A 17717-nucleotide genomic window follows, 5' to 3' on the forward strand; every position below is an offset into this window, starting at 1 on the left:
TGCACCTCCTTAATTCTCCTGATTCTGCTTATCCACCTGTATGCTGAGGAGAGAGAGAGAGAAAGAAAGACAGAGCAGGCTAGGCAGACAGCTCCCTGAGCAGACAGACAGGTGCAGAGATAGACAGATGGCCATGCAGGTGGAGAGATGGACAGACAGGCCAGCCAGAAAGAAGGGTAAGAGGCCAGGTAAAGGGGGCTGGGCTATGTGGCTAGCAGTGCCCTCCCCTCCCCCCAATCAGTAGGGGCAGGGTCGGGACTGGCCTAGGCCCTTATGACAGCCCATTCAGGAAATCCAGGAGTCCAGAGTGCCATTCCTCTGGCTTGTCCAGGTAGCAGGGGTGTCCTGCGCCCACCATCACCATCACCTGGTGGTTAGGCAGCTGTTGCAGGTGCTTGAGGCTTGACTCCCCCATGGGATCTTGGTCTCCATACACGATCAGAGTGGGGGTCTGGGAGGGAAGAGAGGTAGTCATCAGGGACCTGCTCACACCCTAACCCCTGACCCCCAGGTCCTCTGACCCTGACTTCATCTACCATGAGGGCTTCCTCTCTGTTCTCAACCTGTGGGTCAGCTGGAGCAGAAGGGAAATGAGAACCGTGAATGTGGTGATGGCAGAGGGTGGCGCTCTAGGAAGCCTCTCCTAATTATTCTAAAGATCAGACCCAGAGAGGCTGGGGTCCTCTACCTCTGCTCAGCCCTTTCCCCTTCCATGCAGGGTGGACACTTTTAAAAATTGTCCATCCTTGGGGGCAGCTAAGTGGCGCAGTGGATAGAGCACTGGCCCCGGATTCAGGAGGACCTGAGTTCAAATCCGGCCTCAGACACTTGACACTTACTAGCTGTGTGACCCTGGGCAAGTCACTTAACCCCCATTGCCCCGGAAAAAAAAATTGTCCATCCTACATCCCAGTTATTTATTAAATGCCACTCCTAGCACCGGAGAGTGGATGGTGTTAGGGAAGAGAAGGGGTTTAGACTATTCATATTTGTTACAAGGTTTCCTTCCTCCCTCCCTCCCTTCCCTCTTTCCTTCTTCCCTCCCTTCCTCTTTCTTCCCTCCTTCCTTCTTTCCTTCCTTCCCTTCCTTCTTCCTTTTCTTTCTCTTTTAATTACTGCAAACTAAAATAAAAGTTCCGTTACAAAAGAGTTTCACTAAGGCAGAATCCCTTTGCTCCTGGGGGAACATCTTTACCAGGCCCAGTCCCTACCTAGTGGAGCCTGCCCATCCAGGCCCTTCATCATTCCTTCTTTGCCCCCTTCTTGCCTCTGACCTCCTCTTCCCCCTTTCCCTCAGACATACACACCTTCACACGGCCATAGTCAGCAGGGCTGACTTTATCTGTGCAGATTGGGGCGACGGGCACGTAGCCACAGAGCTGGGAGTTAGGTGCTGTGAGGAAGGGCAGTGAATACATTCCACTTAGAGATGGGCTGACCAGGGCCGTGGGCCCTAGCTCCAGAGCCTCCAACACAGCCTGCAGAAAGCTGCTGGGAGCCAGCTCCCCAATGGGTGTGGGGGCAGATGCCTCCTTGGAGTGGCCTAGACCTGCAGAGATAGAGAGGAAAGAGAAGACAAGACAGTGGGGAGGTAAACTGGGGAGAACAAATGGTTCATCTACTCCAAGAAGCCTTCCCTGATCAATCCCACCCTACTCTGTTCAATCAGCTATTTTGTATCAGATAGGATTTATAGCCAAAAGGGACTAAAGACATCAGGGCTACAGTGGATAAAGCACTGCACTTGGAGTCATGAAGAGCTGAGTTCAAATCCAGCCTTCAACCATATGGGTGACCCTGGACCAGTCACAACCTCCTTGAGCCTGAGAGCTGAGAGGACACAATAAGTCACTATTTGTAAAGTGCTTTACAAACCCACTAGCTACTAAGATTTACTCCAACTTTCCCCCTTTACAGTGTGCCGTGTAGAAAGTGCCATAGACTTGGGAGCCAGGAGAGAGCTCAGTTCAAATTCTGTCTCCAACACTTGCTAATTGTGTGACCCTGGGTAAAGACTGGACCTCCCTGAGCCACATTTGTCCCATCTGCAAGATTTCTCTTACTGGGCTCTTATAAAAATCAAATAAGATTATTCAATGCTTGCCATGGGCCAGGAAAGGGAACAAGCATTTATTAATCACCTGCTATATACTATGCTAACTTGGAAAGGCAGGAAGAGGCCAGGTAATAAAAGATTTTAAATATAGGAGTTTTTATTTGATGCTGGAGGCAATAGGCAGCCGGTAGAACTCACTGAGCAGGGATGGGGGTGGAGTGTGTGGGGGGGGGGGTGCTCTAGCAGCTGGAGGAGAGGCTGGAGGAGGAAGGGAGAGCCTTCAGAAGGCTGGAGTCCCAGCTAGAAGTGCTGAGGGCCTGAGTGATGATTGTGGCCAGGGGAGAGGTTTTGGGAAGTTGGAAATGGCAAGATTTAGCAATGAGTTGGCTCTGTGGGATGAGCAAGAGTGAGAAGCTGAGGATACCTCTGAGGTGTGAGCTGGGGTCATGGGGGTGGGGGGGATAGAGGTACCCTTGAAAATAGGAGGGAAGTTTGGAGGGAGGTGCCGGGGTCATGATTACAAAGCCAGAGCTAGCACTAGAAGCCAAGTCTCTGCTCTGTTCTGGACATGGTGAATTTGAGATGTGTGGGCCACCCAGTTGGAGATGCATGGTGGTAGTCCAGCAGAGAGATGTGGCCTGAATAAATAGATCTGGAAATCATTACACAGAGATGGACAGCTTGGGGATCTGTATGCACAAATAACCATTAGGCTTTTTTATTGCATGCAAGCATCCTGCCTTCTTACTTGGGGTGGGGGTGGGGGAGTGTCTGAGGGTGGAGCTGTGCTCCCATCCCCCCATTCTCTCCCCTGTATTGCCCAGCTTGGGGCAGAGGGAGGCGGGGTGGGGCATAGCTTAGACTAGAAGAAAGAGTGGACATCTAGGGCCTCCACCACCCCTTGAGTGAGCCTGCTTGTACACCCACCACAGAGCCCTGGGCCATGTCAGATGACCCGGATTCTAGTCCCAGCTCTGCTCTTCACTGGCTCTGTGACCCCGCCAAGTGCTTCACCCTCTCTGGGCCGGTTTTAAATGAAGGAATGCACTGGATTATCCCTGAGGTCCTGTCCAACTTTGACATTCTATAAAACGGGTCCCTTCCCTTGTGTTGGGGTAGGCAGAATCCACAGCTGTGTAGAGAGACGACTTCTGTCTGTTTCCAGGACTTAGAAGTGCAAGGTACAAAGACTGCTCATCTTCCTGGCCCCCTCTTTCACCTACTTAGTAGGCTCTGAAATCCTACCCTGAACAGCACCAATTTTCCTAACCACTGCCCTTGTCTCCTGTTTACTGAATGGGCCCTATCCATTCTCTGCCAACATCTGAATTCAGCTCCCAGGGCCACATACAGCTCCCCATGCACAAACTTTTGCACCGAAGGAAGGCATTACACCTGCATCCTCTAGGGCACTCAGGCCCGCTCATCCCATACCTGGCAGATCAATGCCCACGGCCCGGTGGCCAGCCTGGGCCAGTTTGTCCAGTGTGCCCAGCTTGAGCCAAGTCTCAGAGGAGAAGCGGATGCCATGGAGGAGGAGCACAGAGAGGCCAGGGGTCTGCCCACCAGCAGGCCGAGCCTCCCGGTAGAAGAGCTTCTGTCCCTGCACCAGTATGGTGCCTTCGCTGGACTGTACACTGGTCATGTTTCACCTCCAGTCCTGGGCCTGCCCCGGGGCACACAGAGCACAGGTGTGTGAGGGGCACAGCCCGAGAGCTGAGTTCCTGGGAGGAGCTGGGAAACCAAGGACGAGGAAGGCGAAATGGCGCTGAGGAGAATGGGTAACAGGCCCGAGGATAGAGAGGAAGGCAAGGACCACAGGACAGATAAATAGGAAAGGTGCCAAGAGTGGGGGCACTGAAGGTACTGTGTAGGGCTCTGATACCTGCTAAATACATGGAAGGGAAGAGAAAGGGAACAAGCATTTATTAAATACCTACTATGTGCCAGGTACTGTGCAAAGCCTTTTACAAATCTCTCATTTGATCTTCACAACAAGGGGTGGTGTGCTATTATTATTCCTATGTTACAGTTGATGAAACTGAGGTTGACAGAGGTTAAGTGACTAGCCCAAGGTCACACAACCATTAGGGATATGAGGCCAGGGGCTGCTGGGGCCACACGCCTGTCTTCCAAATAAAGCAAAACAAGCCCCAGTGGAGCAAAGGGGGTTCCCTGTTCACCTGTAATATGCTAAGAACACAGGTGTGACATTTAGACATTCTAAACAGGTCCAAGCCTCCCATACACCCAGGATGTGGGTATGGCTTCTATCCATGGGAAGATTATGGCTACACCAAGGTCCACAGTGTCTTGCAGATTGAATCAAAGGCCCTTTCCATGTTACGATGGGTTCAGGCCCTACACGTACCCAGGCTGTGAACACAGGCCCTGGATCTGCTAAAACACAGGTATATGTGCTATTCAGTCCTACTCTGAGACAAATCATGGCTGTTGATCCAGCTTGTCCCAAGCTGGGCTGGCAGGTGGCCAAGGGCACAACAGACAACTCCTCCCTCCTAGGATTCCCATTCTGGCCTAGACTCAGCCTGGGGCCCACCTAGGGGGAGGGGGAGAAAAGAAGGTGCTGGAGGATGGGGGGAGAGGGGTTCCTAAGAAGACAAAGAGATCAGGGGGAGGGGGACTGGAAGGGGATCAGGTATTGAAGGGAGCAGGAGGGAGAAAGGAGCAGGGTGTAGTTGGGGTGGAAGAAGAGAGGCCACGGGACTGGGGGACCTCGTATTGGCAGAGAGGGGAAGAACCAGGGTGTAGTGGCGGGTGGGAAGAGAGAGGCCAGAAGACTTGGGCACCCGGTATAGAGGGAGAAGAGCCAGGGCACTGTTTGGGGGGGGAGGGGGAGAAAGGACCAGGATGTAGTGGGGGTGGGGACAGAGTCCAGAAGACTTGGGGAGCCGGTATCAGAGGAGAGAGGGGGAAAGGTCTAGGGTGTAATGGGGGTGGGGACAGAGAAGCCAGGGCTCTGGGGGATCCGGTATTGGAGGAGAGGGGACAAAGGACCGGGGTGGGGAGAGAGGATCCATCGGCCTGAGGTTCCAGGTACTGTAGGAGAGAGGGGGAAGGACCAAGGTGTGGTGGGGATGGGAAGGGAGATCGGGGGATTGGGGTCGGAAGGGCGGGGCACGGCGGGGCCGGGGTGTTCAGGGAGGTCGAAGAGAGTTAGGACTAGTTGACCGAGGGGGGCAAGAGCTGGGGCGATACCTGGTGGACTCAGAGGGATCAGTGCAGACGGGCCAGGGCCAGGGTGACTGCGCAGGCGGGCTGGCCCGGGGGCTGGGCTGGGCGGGAAAGGAGGGGCAGGGGCAGGCGCCCGCCCCAGCACAGGGCTGCAGCGCCCCGGCCCCCAGCGCAAGCCCTCTGCTGGCCGCACCCCGAGCCAGCACCGCGGTGGGGAGGCGGAGCCCCGCTCCGCAGTTTCCTGGCCCGGCCCCGGGCCCTCCCCCAGCTCTTCTCGGACCAATCTGGGGAGGCTGCTCAAAGGAGGCGGGGCCGACCCTGCCCTCTCCGACGTAGGCTGAGATTGACCTCGTGGGGCCGCGCCCTCCCAGCCCCCCGCAGCGCCCCCGGTTCTAGGCCCCATCCTTCCCGGGGAGGCCAAAGGCCTGCCTCGGGAGCCGCGGCCCAGCGGACCAGGGCAACTTTGTAGTCAGTTCGAGAAGTCTCTCAGGCCCCGGTGACGCGCCACCATCCGGCGCCCTCATTGGCTGCTCCCTGCCCCACCCTCCCCAGGAAACGTGCGTCCGCTGCGGAGACGGCCTGGCTTCTGCTTGGCTTACGGGGCGGGGCGGGGCCCGGTGAGTGCCAGTGTCCCGGGGGAGGGTGACCTGGGACAGCTCTGAGGCTCCTGGGAAGGCCTGACCCCAGCTCTCTGGGCCGGCCTTTGGTGTTGAAGACACGTGTGTGTGTGTGTGTGTGTGTGTGTGTGTGTGTGTGTGTGCGCGTGTGTGTATGTATCCGCGTGTGTTTGCGCATAGGCTTGCGTGGGGTGTGGTGCATTTGTGCGTGTCAGGGGATCACAGTGCGTGTGGGAAGGGGACAGGGTGAGCTTGGGATTTTGTGCATAAGTGAGGACTACAGCGGATGTACTGGAGATACTGGGCCTTGTCAGGGGAGCCCTCAGCTTGCAGGGACGTTATTTATGCACGTGCAGAGAGTGCCGAGGTTTAGGATCCCAGATTGAGGGGAAGAGACCTTAGAGGCCCAACTGCCTTGGGTAAAATTTGTTCGTTTGTTTGTTTGAGTTGATGGTATGTCATGGATTCATTTAAAAATTTTATATAGCTGAAATTGTCTATCTTTTATCATCACCTCTGTCCCTTCTTTGATTAAGAATCTCAACCCCGGGGCAGCTAGGTGGCGAAGTGGATAGAGCACCAGCCCTGGATTCAGGAGGACCTGAGTTCAAATGCTGCCTCAGACACTTAACACTTGCTAGCTGTGTGACCCTGGGCAAGTTACTTAACCCCAATTGCCTCACCAAAAAAAAAAAGAAAAGAAAAGAAAAAGAAAAAGGGACAGCTGGGTGGTGCAGTGGATAGAGCACCGGCCCAGGAATCAGGAGTACCTGAGTTCAAATTCGGCCTCAGACACTGGCTCTCTGCCCATTATTTTACAGAGGAGGAAACTGAGGTTGTGGTTGAGTGACTTGCCCAAGGTGGCATTGTTCAGTTTCAGTCTTGTCCCACTTCCTTTGGTGTTTTCTTGGCAAAGATATTAGAGTGGTTTGTTATTTCCTTCTCTAGGTAAGTGGCAGAACTGTATTCAAAACATGTGTTTGGATTCCAAATCCCGAGTTTGTGTTCTTTCTAGTAGAAGACCATCTGCTCTTGGGAATTTTCCTATTAGAGTTGAGCGCACCATCATCCTCCTGGTCAGCCAGGCTTGAAACCCCAGTGTCATCTTTGACTTCTTTTTAAAAAAAAAAATCCTTTTATTTATTTAAAATTTTTTCCCAATTACATGCAAAGATATTTTTTTTGTTACAAATTTTTCTCCCACCCTCCTTTCCCTCCCCCTAGCCAGCAAGCAATCTAATATGGGTTATACATTACAGTCATGTTAAACATTTCCACATTAGTCATGGTTTCAAATTGCTCTCCAGAATGGATCAGTTCACAGCTCCACCAACAGTACATTAGTGTTCCAATTTTCCCACAACTTCTCCAACATTTATCATTTTCCTTTTTTTTTTAGCCAATTAGATAGGTGTGAGGTAGTACCTCAAAGTAGTTTTAATTTGCATTTCTCTAATCAGTAATGATTGAGAACATTTTTTCATATGACTGTAGATAACTTTAATTTCTTCATCTGAAAACTGACTGTTCCTATCCTTTGGCCATTTCTTCTTGCTCACACTCCCTCCTTGTGGCCAATATGTTGCCAGATGTGATCTTCTTAACACTTCTCCTCCAGGTCCCCTTCTCTTTATTCATATAGCTGCTACCTCCTCTAGTTCAAGCCCTGATTACTTCTTGCCAGGAAGGAAGGAAGGAAGGAAGGAAGGAAAAGGAGAAAGGAAAGGGAAGGGAAGGGAAGGAACAAACATTTATTACAACTATGTTCTAGCAAGAAATAAAAAACAAAACAAAAACACTATGTTCCACGCACTGTAGTAAGCTCTTTAGAAATATCTCATTTGGGGGGCAGCTAGGTGGCACAGTGGATAAAGCACTGGCCCTGGATTCAGGAGGACCTGAGTTCAAATTCGACCTCAGACTCTTGACACTTACTAGCTGTGTGACCCTGAGCAAGTCACTTAACCCTCATTTCCCCGCAAAAAAAAAAAAAGGAAGGAAGGAAGAGAGAGAGAGAAAGAAAGAAAGAAAGAAAGAGAAAAAGAAAGAAAGAGAAAGGAAGATCAATCTCATTTGATCCTCACCACATTTCTGGGAGGCAGGTGCCTTTACCCATCTGACAGGTTTAAGTCATTTGCCCAGGATCACACAGCTAATAAATGTCTGAGGTTTGATTTGAACTGGGGTCTTTCTAACTCCAGGCCCAGTACTCTAAGCACTGTGCCAGCTAGCATATAAAGGCATAAACAGGTTACACTCAAATCTCTGGAGGTGGAGAAAGTTTTCCTAAAGTATAAGTCTACTGATGCCATCAGCTTGCTCAGGGAACGTCTGTGGCTTCCGGTTTCCTTCAGGATCACATACAAAGTTCCCCACGTTTCCAAGCCTTCTACTTTATTTCCTCAACAATACAGTTACACTGGCCCATGCCCTCTTACCCTGGCTGTCTTCCCATGCCTGCAGCGCTCCTCCCTGTAGCACCTCCTCCTCCCTTTTGCCCTTCCTCCCCTCCACCCATCTGCTCCTCTCTTAACCTCTTTGTCTCCCTGTCCCGGCTTTTTCAGTCTCATCCTCTGCAGGAGGTCTTTTTCTCTTTTCACCCTCCCCTCTGCACCAACCATTTCCCTTTCACCTAGTTTGTATTATTGTGTGCCTGGTTATCTCACATGTTGTCTTCCTGAGTTCAAATCTGGCCTCAGACACTTACTAGCCCTGTGAACCCAGGCAAGTCACTGAACCCTGTTTGCTTCAGTTTCCTCATCTGTAAAATGAGCTAGAAAAGGAAATGGCAAGTCATTCCAGTATCCTTGCCAAGACACCCCAAATGGGGTCATGAAGAGTCAGACATGACTAAAGTGACTAAACAACAATAAACTGGGAATGATATCACCTACCTTCCAGGGTTGTTGGGAAGTTCAAATGAGATAGTAACAGTAAAGTCCTTGGCACAATGCTTGGCACAGTGTAAGTACAATATAAATGTCAGTTATTATTATTATTATTACTGTATATGTATATGTATAAAGGAGGGGCAACTGGGTGGCACAGTGAATAGAGAACTAGGCCTGAAACCAGAAAAACTCATTTTCCTGAGTTCAGATTTGGTCTCAGACATTTATTAGCTGTATGACCCTGGGCAAGTCACTTAACCCTGTTTGCCTCAGTTTCCTCAACTGTGAAATGAGCTGGAGAAGGAAATAGCAAACCACTCTGGTATCTTTGCCAAGGAAAGCCCCAGTCACAAAGAATTGGACAAGACTGAAATGACTGAATGACAAAAACAAAATGTGTGAAGGGCAGTGCGTATAGGTGATAGAAACTGTATTTTGTGCCAGTAGGTTGGGTGACAAAGCTGCCAAATTATATCTAGTGTCTCCCCCCAAGTACTGCTCCCCCCCCCCAAGGCCTAGGGACCATTTCCAAGAGTGGAGGAGGAGTGTTCCAGAAAGGACAGAGACAGGGCCTTTATCCAGATTAAGAGTCTTTGGGGGGCAGCTAGGTGGCGCAGTGGATAGAGCACCGGCCCTGGAGTCAGGAGGACCTGAGTTCAAATCCGGCCTCAGACACTTAACACACTTACTAGCTGTGTGACCCTGGGCAAGTCACTTAACCCCAATTGCCTCACTAAAAACAAAACAAAAAGAGTCTTTGGGATTAGTAGACTGTAAGTGATTGGGGGTGTAATAAATAGGTGCTGAGGGGTAGGGAAGGGAGGAGTTAGAGAGGTTTAGAATCTTTCCAATTACATAGGGAATATCTGTTACCCAGTGACTTCTGTGCCAAGTATTCCAGGTAAATTAATCCAGGGAAGTTAAGTGACTTTTCCAAGTTCACACAGCTAGCAAGTAGCAGCTAGAATTCAATCCCAGGGCTTTGGACCAAAAATCCAGGGCTCTTTCTGCAGCTGAGTGACAGAGTAGATCGACTGCTGGACTTGGATTCATGAAGATCCCAGTTTCAATTCTGCCTCAGATGATTACTTTTCTGAAGCTAAGGTTCCTAGGGTGTAAAATGGGGATAATAATAGTGTCTACTTCATAGGGTTGTTGTGGAGCAAATGATCTATGCAAAGAAAGTACTTTGCAAATCTTAAAGCACCATATAAATGTTAGCTCTTATGATTGTTATCACCACACTTTTATAAACACATAGGATCCTTAGATGAGATGATGGAAAGGAATTGTAGATTAAGTCAGCTGTCCTAGTTACAGAAAAGGAAAACTGACTTACTAGCTGTGTGACCCTGGGCAAGTCACTTTGTCTGAGGCAACACCCATTCAGTGATTAAGGCTAGGTAAGAATTGAGGGAAAAGATGGCCTAGTTTACCTTCCCAGAAGAATCAATCAGGGAGGGTAATGCCCTCCTCTGGATTTCTGACCAGAACAAAAACAATTTTTAAAAAATTTTATTTTATTTTTAATATTTTTCTCAATTACGTGTAAAGATTTTTTTTGCATTCCAAATGTTTTTCCCACTCTCCCTTCCCCTACACCCCTTCCTGAGGCCAGCAAGCAATTTGATATAGGTTATATATTACAATCATGTTAAACATATTTCCTCATTAGTCATGTTGTAAGAGAAGAATCAGAACAAAAAGAAAAAAACACACAAGAAATAATAAACAAGAACAATAACAAGAAAGCAACAACAAAAGTGAAAATAGTATACTTCAATCTGCATTCAGACTCCATAGTTCTTTCTCTGGAGATGGATTGTGTTTTTCATAAGTCCTTCAGAGTTATCTTGGATCATTGTATTGCTGCAAATAGCTGTCATTCACAGCTGATCATTTTACAATATTGCTGTTACTTTGTATACAGTACATTTCACTTTGCATCAGTTCATGTAAGTCTTTCCAGGCTTTTCTGAGAGTATCTTGTTCATTATTTCTTATAGCACAATAGTGTTCCATCATAATCTCTTCCCACAATTTGTTCAGCCATTCACCAATTGATGGGCATCCCCTCAATTTCAGATTCAACTTTTTGGTTTTTATTTCTTTTTGGAAAGGCCACCTCTTTATCAAAGACCAGAGTGAAGGAGAAAATAGTAGAGGAAGATGTCTGAATGATGTAAGATAAAGAGGAGGGGGGAAGAGGGAGCTCTCAAATGTTTCATTTTTTTCAGTGACTTGTGAGTCCAGATTCTCAATTTAGAGGGTTAGGGGAGGGGATGGCCTGTGATATGATGCTTGAAGAAAAAGTATGGAAAAGACCGTGTGGAGAGTGAGAATATCCTGGAGATACATAGGTAGCTATCAAAATTCTGTGATAAATCTGAATAGCATGGAACTCAAAGGAGGAGAGATTACTTAGTGAAGGTGGTAGAGGGAGAATCTGGAGGCAGAGTAGGGATCTAGGAACATTTCAACTTCCCCACTGTCATGATGCGGGGATATGAGAGAAAGCAGAGCCAATACTGGAGATGGTGCTGAGGAAAATGGGTTTCATGAAGAGGAAGCAAGGTCTTTAGTGCCGGCTGGAAGATGGAAGGAAGGACAAAAGAAGGAAGAAAGGAAGCGTGTTGGTTCTGAAGCAGGCATTCCAGAAGGCACCACGGATGGGGTGGCCAGAGCTGGACTGGGCGAAGCATTGAAGTAGAGAGTAGTAGGGCTGCAACAAGTTAGGGGATGAGGAACCAGGTTTGTACATCACCCAGTGCAGGGGGGAGGTCAGGATCCCTGGGATGGGCCAGATGCCCTGGAGCAGGCCCAGTGACCGAACACCAGTTGCCAAGAGTCTGTCAGATTATTGCCATGGTTGCAGAACACAGACACAGAGGACAAGTCAAGGGGAATTCTCTTGCTTAGGGTGATGGCTTTTTGGTCCTTATTCCCCAATTTTCCCTTTGCCTGTTATCAGTAAACATTCATTTGGTGAGACTGTAGCCCAGTCCCTACCCAAGGGGGCATGCCTCCCGTGGCTGTGTGCAGTGCAGCAGACTGGACTCCCCCTAGCCCCAGACATTGAGCAGGAGGGGGCAGAGAGCAGGCCTTGTGCTGCAAGTCCCCTCCCCAGCAAGATGACTCATTGCTGGGGATGAAGAGGAGTTTCTGTGATTTGGACCACTGAGCCAAAGGGACACTGTGTATAGTTCTGTGAGGACCACGGGCGCATAAGGAGAACACGCAGCACCTTTTGGCCTCAATGGCAAAAGCATCTTTGCAGTTCAGGGGGTGCAGTCAGGTGGGGGTGGGGGTGGGGGCAGGGACATGGTGTCTCTGCATCTAAGAGGGGTGTGAGAGAGATATGTTTCTATATGAGATGTGTGTGTTTGTGCGTGCAAAGGATAAGGTCTGTGTGTGAAAACATTTGGAAGGGACACAGTGTGTGCCTGAGGAAGGAACCTAGAATCAGGCAGCCAGAGTTGGAGGAGGCCTCAGAGAGCACCTGCCATGAGGTGTCCCTGAATACCAATGTCCTTCCCCAGTATTCTCAACAAGTGATCATGTAGCCACCATTGGGGGAAGGGCAGGGTACCCATTCTATGGGGCTGCCCAGGATATGCAGGAGAGTATGCATGGACCTCAGTACTCACATCTTGAGAATCTAGAAGCCTTTGACTGTTGGGGTGGGTCCCTGGAAAGGCCGAGAGGCCTGGCCCCACATGCTCCTGCTCACACTCCAAGCCTGTGAGAATGAAGGAGCAGCCCAGAGCCAGAGAGTTCCTGGGCCCCAGAGAGAGCTGGGCCACCCTAAAACTAGCTTTGGCTTCTGACTACCCCTGGGGGATGGGCTAGAACCCTTGCTCTGGCCAGAGGTTCCAGTGAGGTCAGTTAGATGTAGAGTCCGTTGAGAAGTGGGTGGGAGTTCCTTCCCTGACTCTCAGCCATTCTGTTCCCTGCAGGGCATGCAGGGTACCCCAAAACTGCCCAAGGGGGTCCTGCTGGCCTTGGGCCTGCTCCTTACTATACTGCTGTACCTGGGACTGCCTAGTCTCCCCCAGCCTCTTGCCTGGACCTGGGACAGAGAGAATGTCACCATCCTGGCTGGCCTCACCCACAGCAACTCCTCCCTCTTCTACAGGGAGGTGAAGCCCCTTCACAAGACACAGAGGTACGTGTCCTTCCCACTAGGCCCAACCACTGGGTGATAGAGCCACCTACACCATGGTCCTGGCCTCCTAGCCCCTTCTGGCTGCTGCTTCAAGCACGCCTGGCTTCCCTATCCTTGTACTCAGTGTCAGCACACTAGGTCTGAATCCTAGCTTTGCCATGAACTCATTGCATAACTGTTTAAGCAAAGCCCTGGAATTTGGAGTCGGGGGCCCCGTCCTCATCTCACTACCTGGATGACCCTGAGTAAGTGACTTCCCCTCTCTGAGTGCATGTTTACTCATCTGAAAAACCAATGGGTTGGATCAGATGGTCTCTACGTCTGACTTGTGATTCCTGATAGCCGATGAAGCCCATCACCTCTCTCACCATCAGTTTTCCCACCTGTGAAATGGGGATCATAATTCTGGCACTGAAGGGCAGCTAGGTGGCGCAGTGGATAGAGCACCGGCCCTGGATTCAGGAGGACCTGAGTTCAAATCCGGCCTCAGACACTTGACACTTACTAGCTGTGTGACCCTGGGCAAGTCACTTAACCCCCATTGCCCCGCAAAAAAAAAAAAAAAATTCTGGCACAGTCCACCTTGGGGGGGGGGGTGTCAGATGAGAAAAGGTGGAGGATAAATTGCTCTAGCAATCTGAGCAAGTCTCATTATCCTTGGGGCCAGGCCAAGCCTTCCTCAGGCCCATCTCTTCATGCTGTCCCCGCTGCCCCAAGGGGACAAGTCCCGCCTTGATGCCCAGTCCACTTTGGGGAGGATCGGGGAGTCAGTGAGGATCTTCGGAAGGTCAGTGTGGTGGAGGAGGCCTTTATCACTCCAGCTGAATTTGCTTCCCCTTCTCTGCCTCTCTCCGGGGTGGACACCTGGCTGAGCCGGTCTGAGGTGGGGGAGGGGGCATTGGGCTCCTTGAACCTCAGGGTCATGCATCCTGTCTTTTCACAGGGTTGAGGTGGTGTTACTACACGGAAAGGCCTTCACCTCACACATCTGGCAGCAGCTGGGGACACTGGAGAAGCTGTCCCGAAGGGGCTACCGGGCCATTGCTCTAGATCTCCCTGGTGAGGCCCAGGATCCCCAAGGGAGGTCCTCTAGGGAAAGAAGGATCTGAGGCCTGGTGGCTCTAGGGCCAAGGAAAGGGAGGCCTCCCAATACTGCCTTCCCTGAGTGCTCCCCTGCCCCATACTCTCTCTCTGTCTCCCAGGTTTTGGGAACTCATTCCCCTCATCTGCAGCCAGGACAGAGGCTGGGCGGGCGGATCTCCTGCATCAAGTCCTGCAAGACCTGGAGGTGAAGAACCTCGTGTTGGTCAGCCCCTCCCTGAGTGGCCTCTACTCCCTGCCCTTCCTGATGCGTCTCCACTCGCAGCTTTGTGGATTTGTCCCCATTGCTCCTACCTTCACCAAGAACTATACAAACAAGCAGTTCTCAGCCATCAAGGTATGTCTGAGGGGTGGGAGACCTGCAGAGGACTCGGGGGGGGGGGGGGCAACATGATGAGTTCATAGGAGACCTTGGTCAGAGGGGGAGGCACAGCTTCCCGGGGTCATTGGGTTAGTGCCAGAAGAGCAGAAAAGACCTCAGAGGCCATGTAATCCAACCTCTTCATTTTCTTTTTTTTCTTTTTTTTTGTAGGGCAATGGGGGTTAAATGACTTGCCCAGGGTCACATAGCTAGTAAGTGTTAAATGTCAGAGGCCGGATTTGAACTCAGGTCCTCCTGAATCCAGGGCTGGTGCTTTATCCACTGCACCACCTAGCTGCTCCCCCTTCATTTTCAAAATGAGGAAGCTGGGGGCAGCTAGGTGACACAGTGGATAAAGCACCGGCCCTGGATTCAGGAGGATCTGAGTTCAAATCCGGCCTTAGACACTTATCACTTACTAGCTGTGTGACCCTGGGCAAGTCACTTAACCCCAACTGCCCTGCAAAAAAAAAAAAAGATAAACACAACATGAAGAAGCTGAGTCCCAGGGAAGGGGCAGTGAGTGCCAGAGGCAGGGGTTGAACCCAGCCTCTGCCTCAGCAGCCTCTCTATCCTGTGGCCTCTTTTTGAGGTCCTCTCCTCAGGAGGCCTTGGGGCCTGGGAGGAGACATAGGTTTATGATTGTTGGGAGGAGAATGTAGGTTAAGATTGTGGCTCTGCCGCTTCCTACCCCAGCAGTGAGCCTCTCTGTACCTCATTGTCTTCATCCTGTGGTCTCCCTTCTGCTAAGAGTAGGGAGATACTGTCCCATCCTCCCAGAGCCCCAGCACTAGTTTGGGAAGGGGAGGCATCCAGGGGACTAGGTGGAGGAAGCTCACCAAGCAGCTATAGGCGCAGGCTCTTCTCTGTGCAAAGGAGCCAGCTTATCAGTTGCTTGGTAGAGTATTCTGGGAAAGCTTCCCAGTGGAGTTGCACTTTGAGCCCAGCCCTGAAGGAGGGCAGGGTCCTTGAATGAAGCTAGAAGGTGGGGTTGAGGAAGAAGACCAAGGAACAAGGTTGTGAGACAGGGAGCCCAGAGGACAGGGCTGCAGGCTGGCTAGAGCAGCTTCCAGGATGAGCTGGGAGCTCCCTGCTCCAGGCCTCAGCCAGTTCAGACTTTTTCCCCCACAGACACCCACACTTATTGTCTATGGAGCTCTGGACAAAGGCCTGGCCCAGGAGTCTCTACAGAAGCTTCAATATCTCCCCAACCACTCAGTAGTGAGGTTACAGGACGCTGGGCACGCTTGTTACCTCCACCAGCCCCATGACTTCCACGACGCCCTGCTGACCTTCCTTGACAAGCTGTCGTGATGTCTGCGTCTCTGGGATGACCATCCTGTCTGGGTAGAGCAGGGTGGGCCTCAGGAATCCCAAGAGCCTGGGGTGAGATGCAGAGGACTCCGGCAAGACAAGGAATTCCTGTTCCCCAGTCCCACAGAGGTAGATAAGGCAGAAGGCTGGTGGACCTGGCAACGTGTGCTTACCTTCTTGGGGCCTTGCCAACCCCTACTCACTTGGACTTTAATAAATGAACTTTGTCTGCTTTCAGGATACACATCCTGTTTGTGCTTGGGGAGGACATGTGGTTGTGGAGGGGGAAGGGGATGAAGGCAGGATGGACTCTCATTCTGATTTTTTAATTTTTAAAATTTTTTTTGGTGAGGCAATTGGGGTTAAGTGACTTGCCCAGGGTCACACAGCTAGTAAGTGTTAAGTGTCTGAGGCTGGATTTGAACTCAGGTCCTCCTGACTCCAGGGCCGGTGCTCTATCCACTGCGCCACCTAGCTGCCCCTTCTCATTCTGATTTAAGAGTTGTTTGGGATTCCGAGGACAGAATTGGGACAAGCTGGGTCCTTGTCCCAAAGGCTTCTGCCCTTAGCATGCTATGTGGTCCTGGGCAAGTCCTTTTCCTCATTGAGACTAGTTTCTTAATCTATACAACGAGGAGGTTAGAACCACAGAATCCTGGAGTTGGTGGGCACTCTAGCAGCCGTCTAAAACAACTCACCCCCCTAAAATAATCCCCTCTGTAACATAACCAAGGATTTATCCAGTCTGTACTCTGAGAAAACAAGGTCTTCTGAGGAAACCCCAAGGTTGTCTTAGAGTAATAATAATCAGAGGGGCAGCTAGGTGGCGCAGTGGATGGAGCACAGGCCCTGGAGTCAGGAGAACCTGAGTTCAAATCTGGCCTCAGACACTTAACACTTACTAGCTGTGTGACCCTGGGCAAGTCACTTAACCCCAATTGCCTCACTTAAAAAAAAATAGAGTAATAATAATCAGAATAAAAGCTAGCACTCCGAGGTTTGCAAAACCATCTCTACCATATGATTGTTACAAGAACCCTGCGAGGTAGGTGCTGTTATTGTCCCCATTTCACAGATAAGGAAACTGAGGCGGGGGGTGGGGGGGTGGGGGGGATGGGGGGGGTTGTTTAAATGATTTGCCCAGAGTCACACAGCTAGGAAGAGGCTGACCTGGTGTTTGAACTCACTCCTTTCTGTTGTCCAGTCCAGCCCTCTGTCCCCTATGTCATCTAGCTGCTTAGAGTGACTGAGCTGAAGGCTCCAGCCTGTGACCCCACAGACAGAGATGGCTGACTAGGGCAATTTGGATGATTCTTCCTGTGGTGCACCCAAAGGATAGCCTTGTCTCCATCCCAGGACACTGCCAAGGGAAGCTGGCCGAGAATTTGTGAGACGGGGGTTCAGTAGAGAGACCTGCCCAGGACTCCCCAAATCATGAAACAACCATCACAGACAACCCCAAGATCTCCCTCTTCCCTGGCCTCTATTAATGACAAGGAAATAAGCAAGGGGACAAGGAGTATGGGGCCGCGGAGCCATCGGGAGAAGCTGAAGGCAGCCAGTAGCCTCGAGTCATTGCAAGCACACACATGCCCTGGGGGAGCTGACTCAGCACCTGGCACAGGGGAAGGTGACAGGGAAGTGAGTTCAAAGGCCTCCCATGGTGAACTGGCCATCCGGAGAGAGATGGACAAAGGGCACGTGTGGTTGCTCAGTGAACAAGCCGTCATGCCTTTGCACACATCCAAGTACTCACCTCCATTGGGGTCCAGAGCTTGGCAGGGCCTGGTCTCACAGGACACGTGGAGAACTACATTTTTTTTTTTTGTGGAGCAATGGGGGTGGGTGTGGGGGTGGGTGTTAAGTGACCTGCCTATGGTCACTTAACAGTTCGACAAGATTACAGGTTATACTCAGTATATCAAGCACAGTATTGATAGTGGGAGGTGCTGTCCAGTCCTTGAAAGTCACGCACAGGGGGGCAGCTAGGTGGCGAAGTGGATAAAGCACCGGCCCT

At 50.8% G+C, this 17717-nt stretch overlaps 2 protein-coding genes across 7 annotated transcripts; one reads left to right on the forward strand and one right to left on the reverse strand.

Annotated features, from left to right (window-relative positions):
• Positions 1 to 264: 264 nt before the first annotated feature.
• ABHD14B (abhydrolase domain containing 14B) lies at positions 265 to 5422 on the reverse strand. Of its 2 annotated transcripts, none has more exons than XM_044002602.1 (4): positions 5276 to 5422; positions 3491 to 3722; positions 1308 to 1549; positions 265 to 451 (listed from the first exon to the last, which is right to left on the reverse strand). In XM_044002602.1, the coding sequence occupies exons 2-4, from the start codon at positions 3699 to 3701 to the stop codon at positions 272 to 274; spliced, it is 633 nt and encodes a 210-aa protein (XP_043858537.1). In that variant the 5' UTR covers positions 3702 to 3722; positions 5276 to 5422; the 3' UTR covers positions 265 to 271. The 2 variants fall into 2 exon arrangements, with proteins under 2 accessions (XP_043858537.1, XP_043858547.1); XM_044002612.1 differs by having other exon boundaries at positions 3491 to 3790; positions 5276 to 5417.
• ABHD14A (abhydrolase domain containing 14A) lies at positions 4993 to 17502 on the forward strand. 5 transcript variants are annotated; one of them, XM_044002574.1, is made up of 6 exons: positions 4993 to 5113; positions 12716 to 12924; positions 13592 to 13711; positions 13868 to 13983; positions 14127 to 14362; positions 15518 to 15942. In XM_044002574.1, exons 2-6 carry the CDS (start codon positions 12719 to 12721, stop codon positions 15698 to 15700), a joined length of 861 nt encoding a protein of 286 aa, XP_043858509.1. In that variant the 5' UTR covers positions 4993 to 5113; positions 12716 to 12718; the 3' UTR covers positions 15701 to 15942. The 5 variants fall into 5 exon arrangements, with proteins under 5 accessions (XP_043858509.1, XP_043858527.1, XP_043858502.1 ...); XM_044002592.1 differs by lacking the exons at positions 4993 to 5113; positions 15518 to 15942 and adding exons at positions 5565 to 5868; positions 16905 to 17502; XM_044002567.1 differs by lacking the exon at positions 4993 to 5113 and adding an exon at positions 5581 to 5868.
• The last annotated feature ends 215 nt before the right edge of the window (positions 17503 to 17717 follow it).

Source organism: Dromiciops gliroides, chromosome 1 (genome assembly GCF_019393635.1).
Source record: "Dromiciops gliroides isolate mDroGli1 chromosome 1, mDroGli1.pri, whole genome shotgun sequence".
Taxonomy (NCBI): domain Eukaryota; kingdom Metazoa; phylum Chordata; class Mammalia; order Microbiotheria; family Microbiotheriidae; genus Dromiciops; species Dromiciops gliroides.

Bases quoted from the DNA above. Each gene is read 5' to 3' on its own strand.
- ABHD14B (XM_044002602.1), bottom strand. From the start codon at position 3,701: ATGACCAGTGTACAGTCCAGCGAAGGCACCATACTGGTGCAGGGACAG. The intron at 1,550-3,490 runs GTATGGGATGAG...CTATCTCTGCAG, and splicing joins CGTGGGCATTGATCTGCCAG to GTCTAGGCCACTCCAAGGAG. The intron at 452-1,307 runs GTGTGTATGTCT...CTTCCCTCCCAG, and splicing joins CTGACTATGGCCGTGTGAAG to ACCCCCACTCTGATCGTGTA.
- ABHD14A (XM_044002574.1), top strand. From the start codon at position 12,719: ATGCAGGGTACCCCAAAACTGCCCAAGGGGGTCCTGCTGGCCTTGGGC. The intron at 12,925-13,591 runs GTACGTGTCCTT...CCTTGGGGCCAG, and splicing joins CCCCTTCACAAGACACAGAG to GCCAAGCCTTCCTCAGGCCC. The intron at 13,712-13,867 runs GTCAGTGTGGTG...GTCTTTTCACAG, and splicing joins TCAGTGAGGATCTTCGGAAG to GGTTGAGGTGGTGTTACTAC.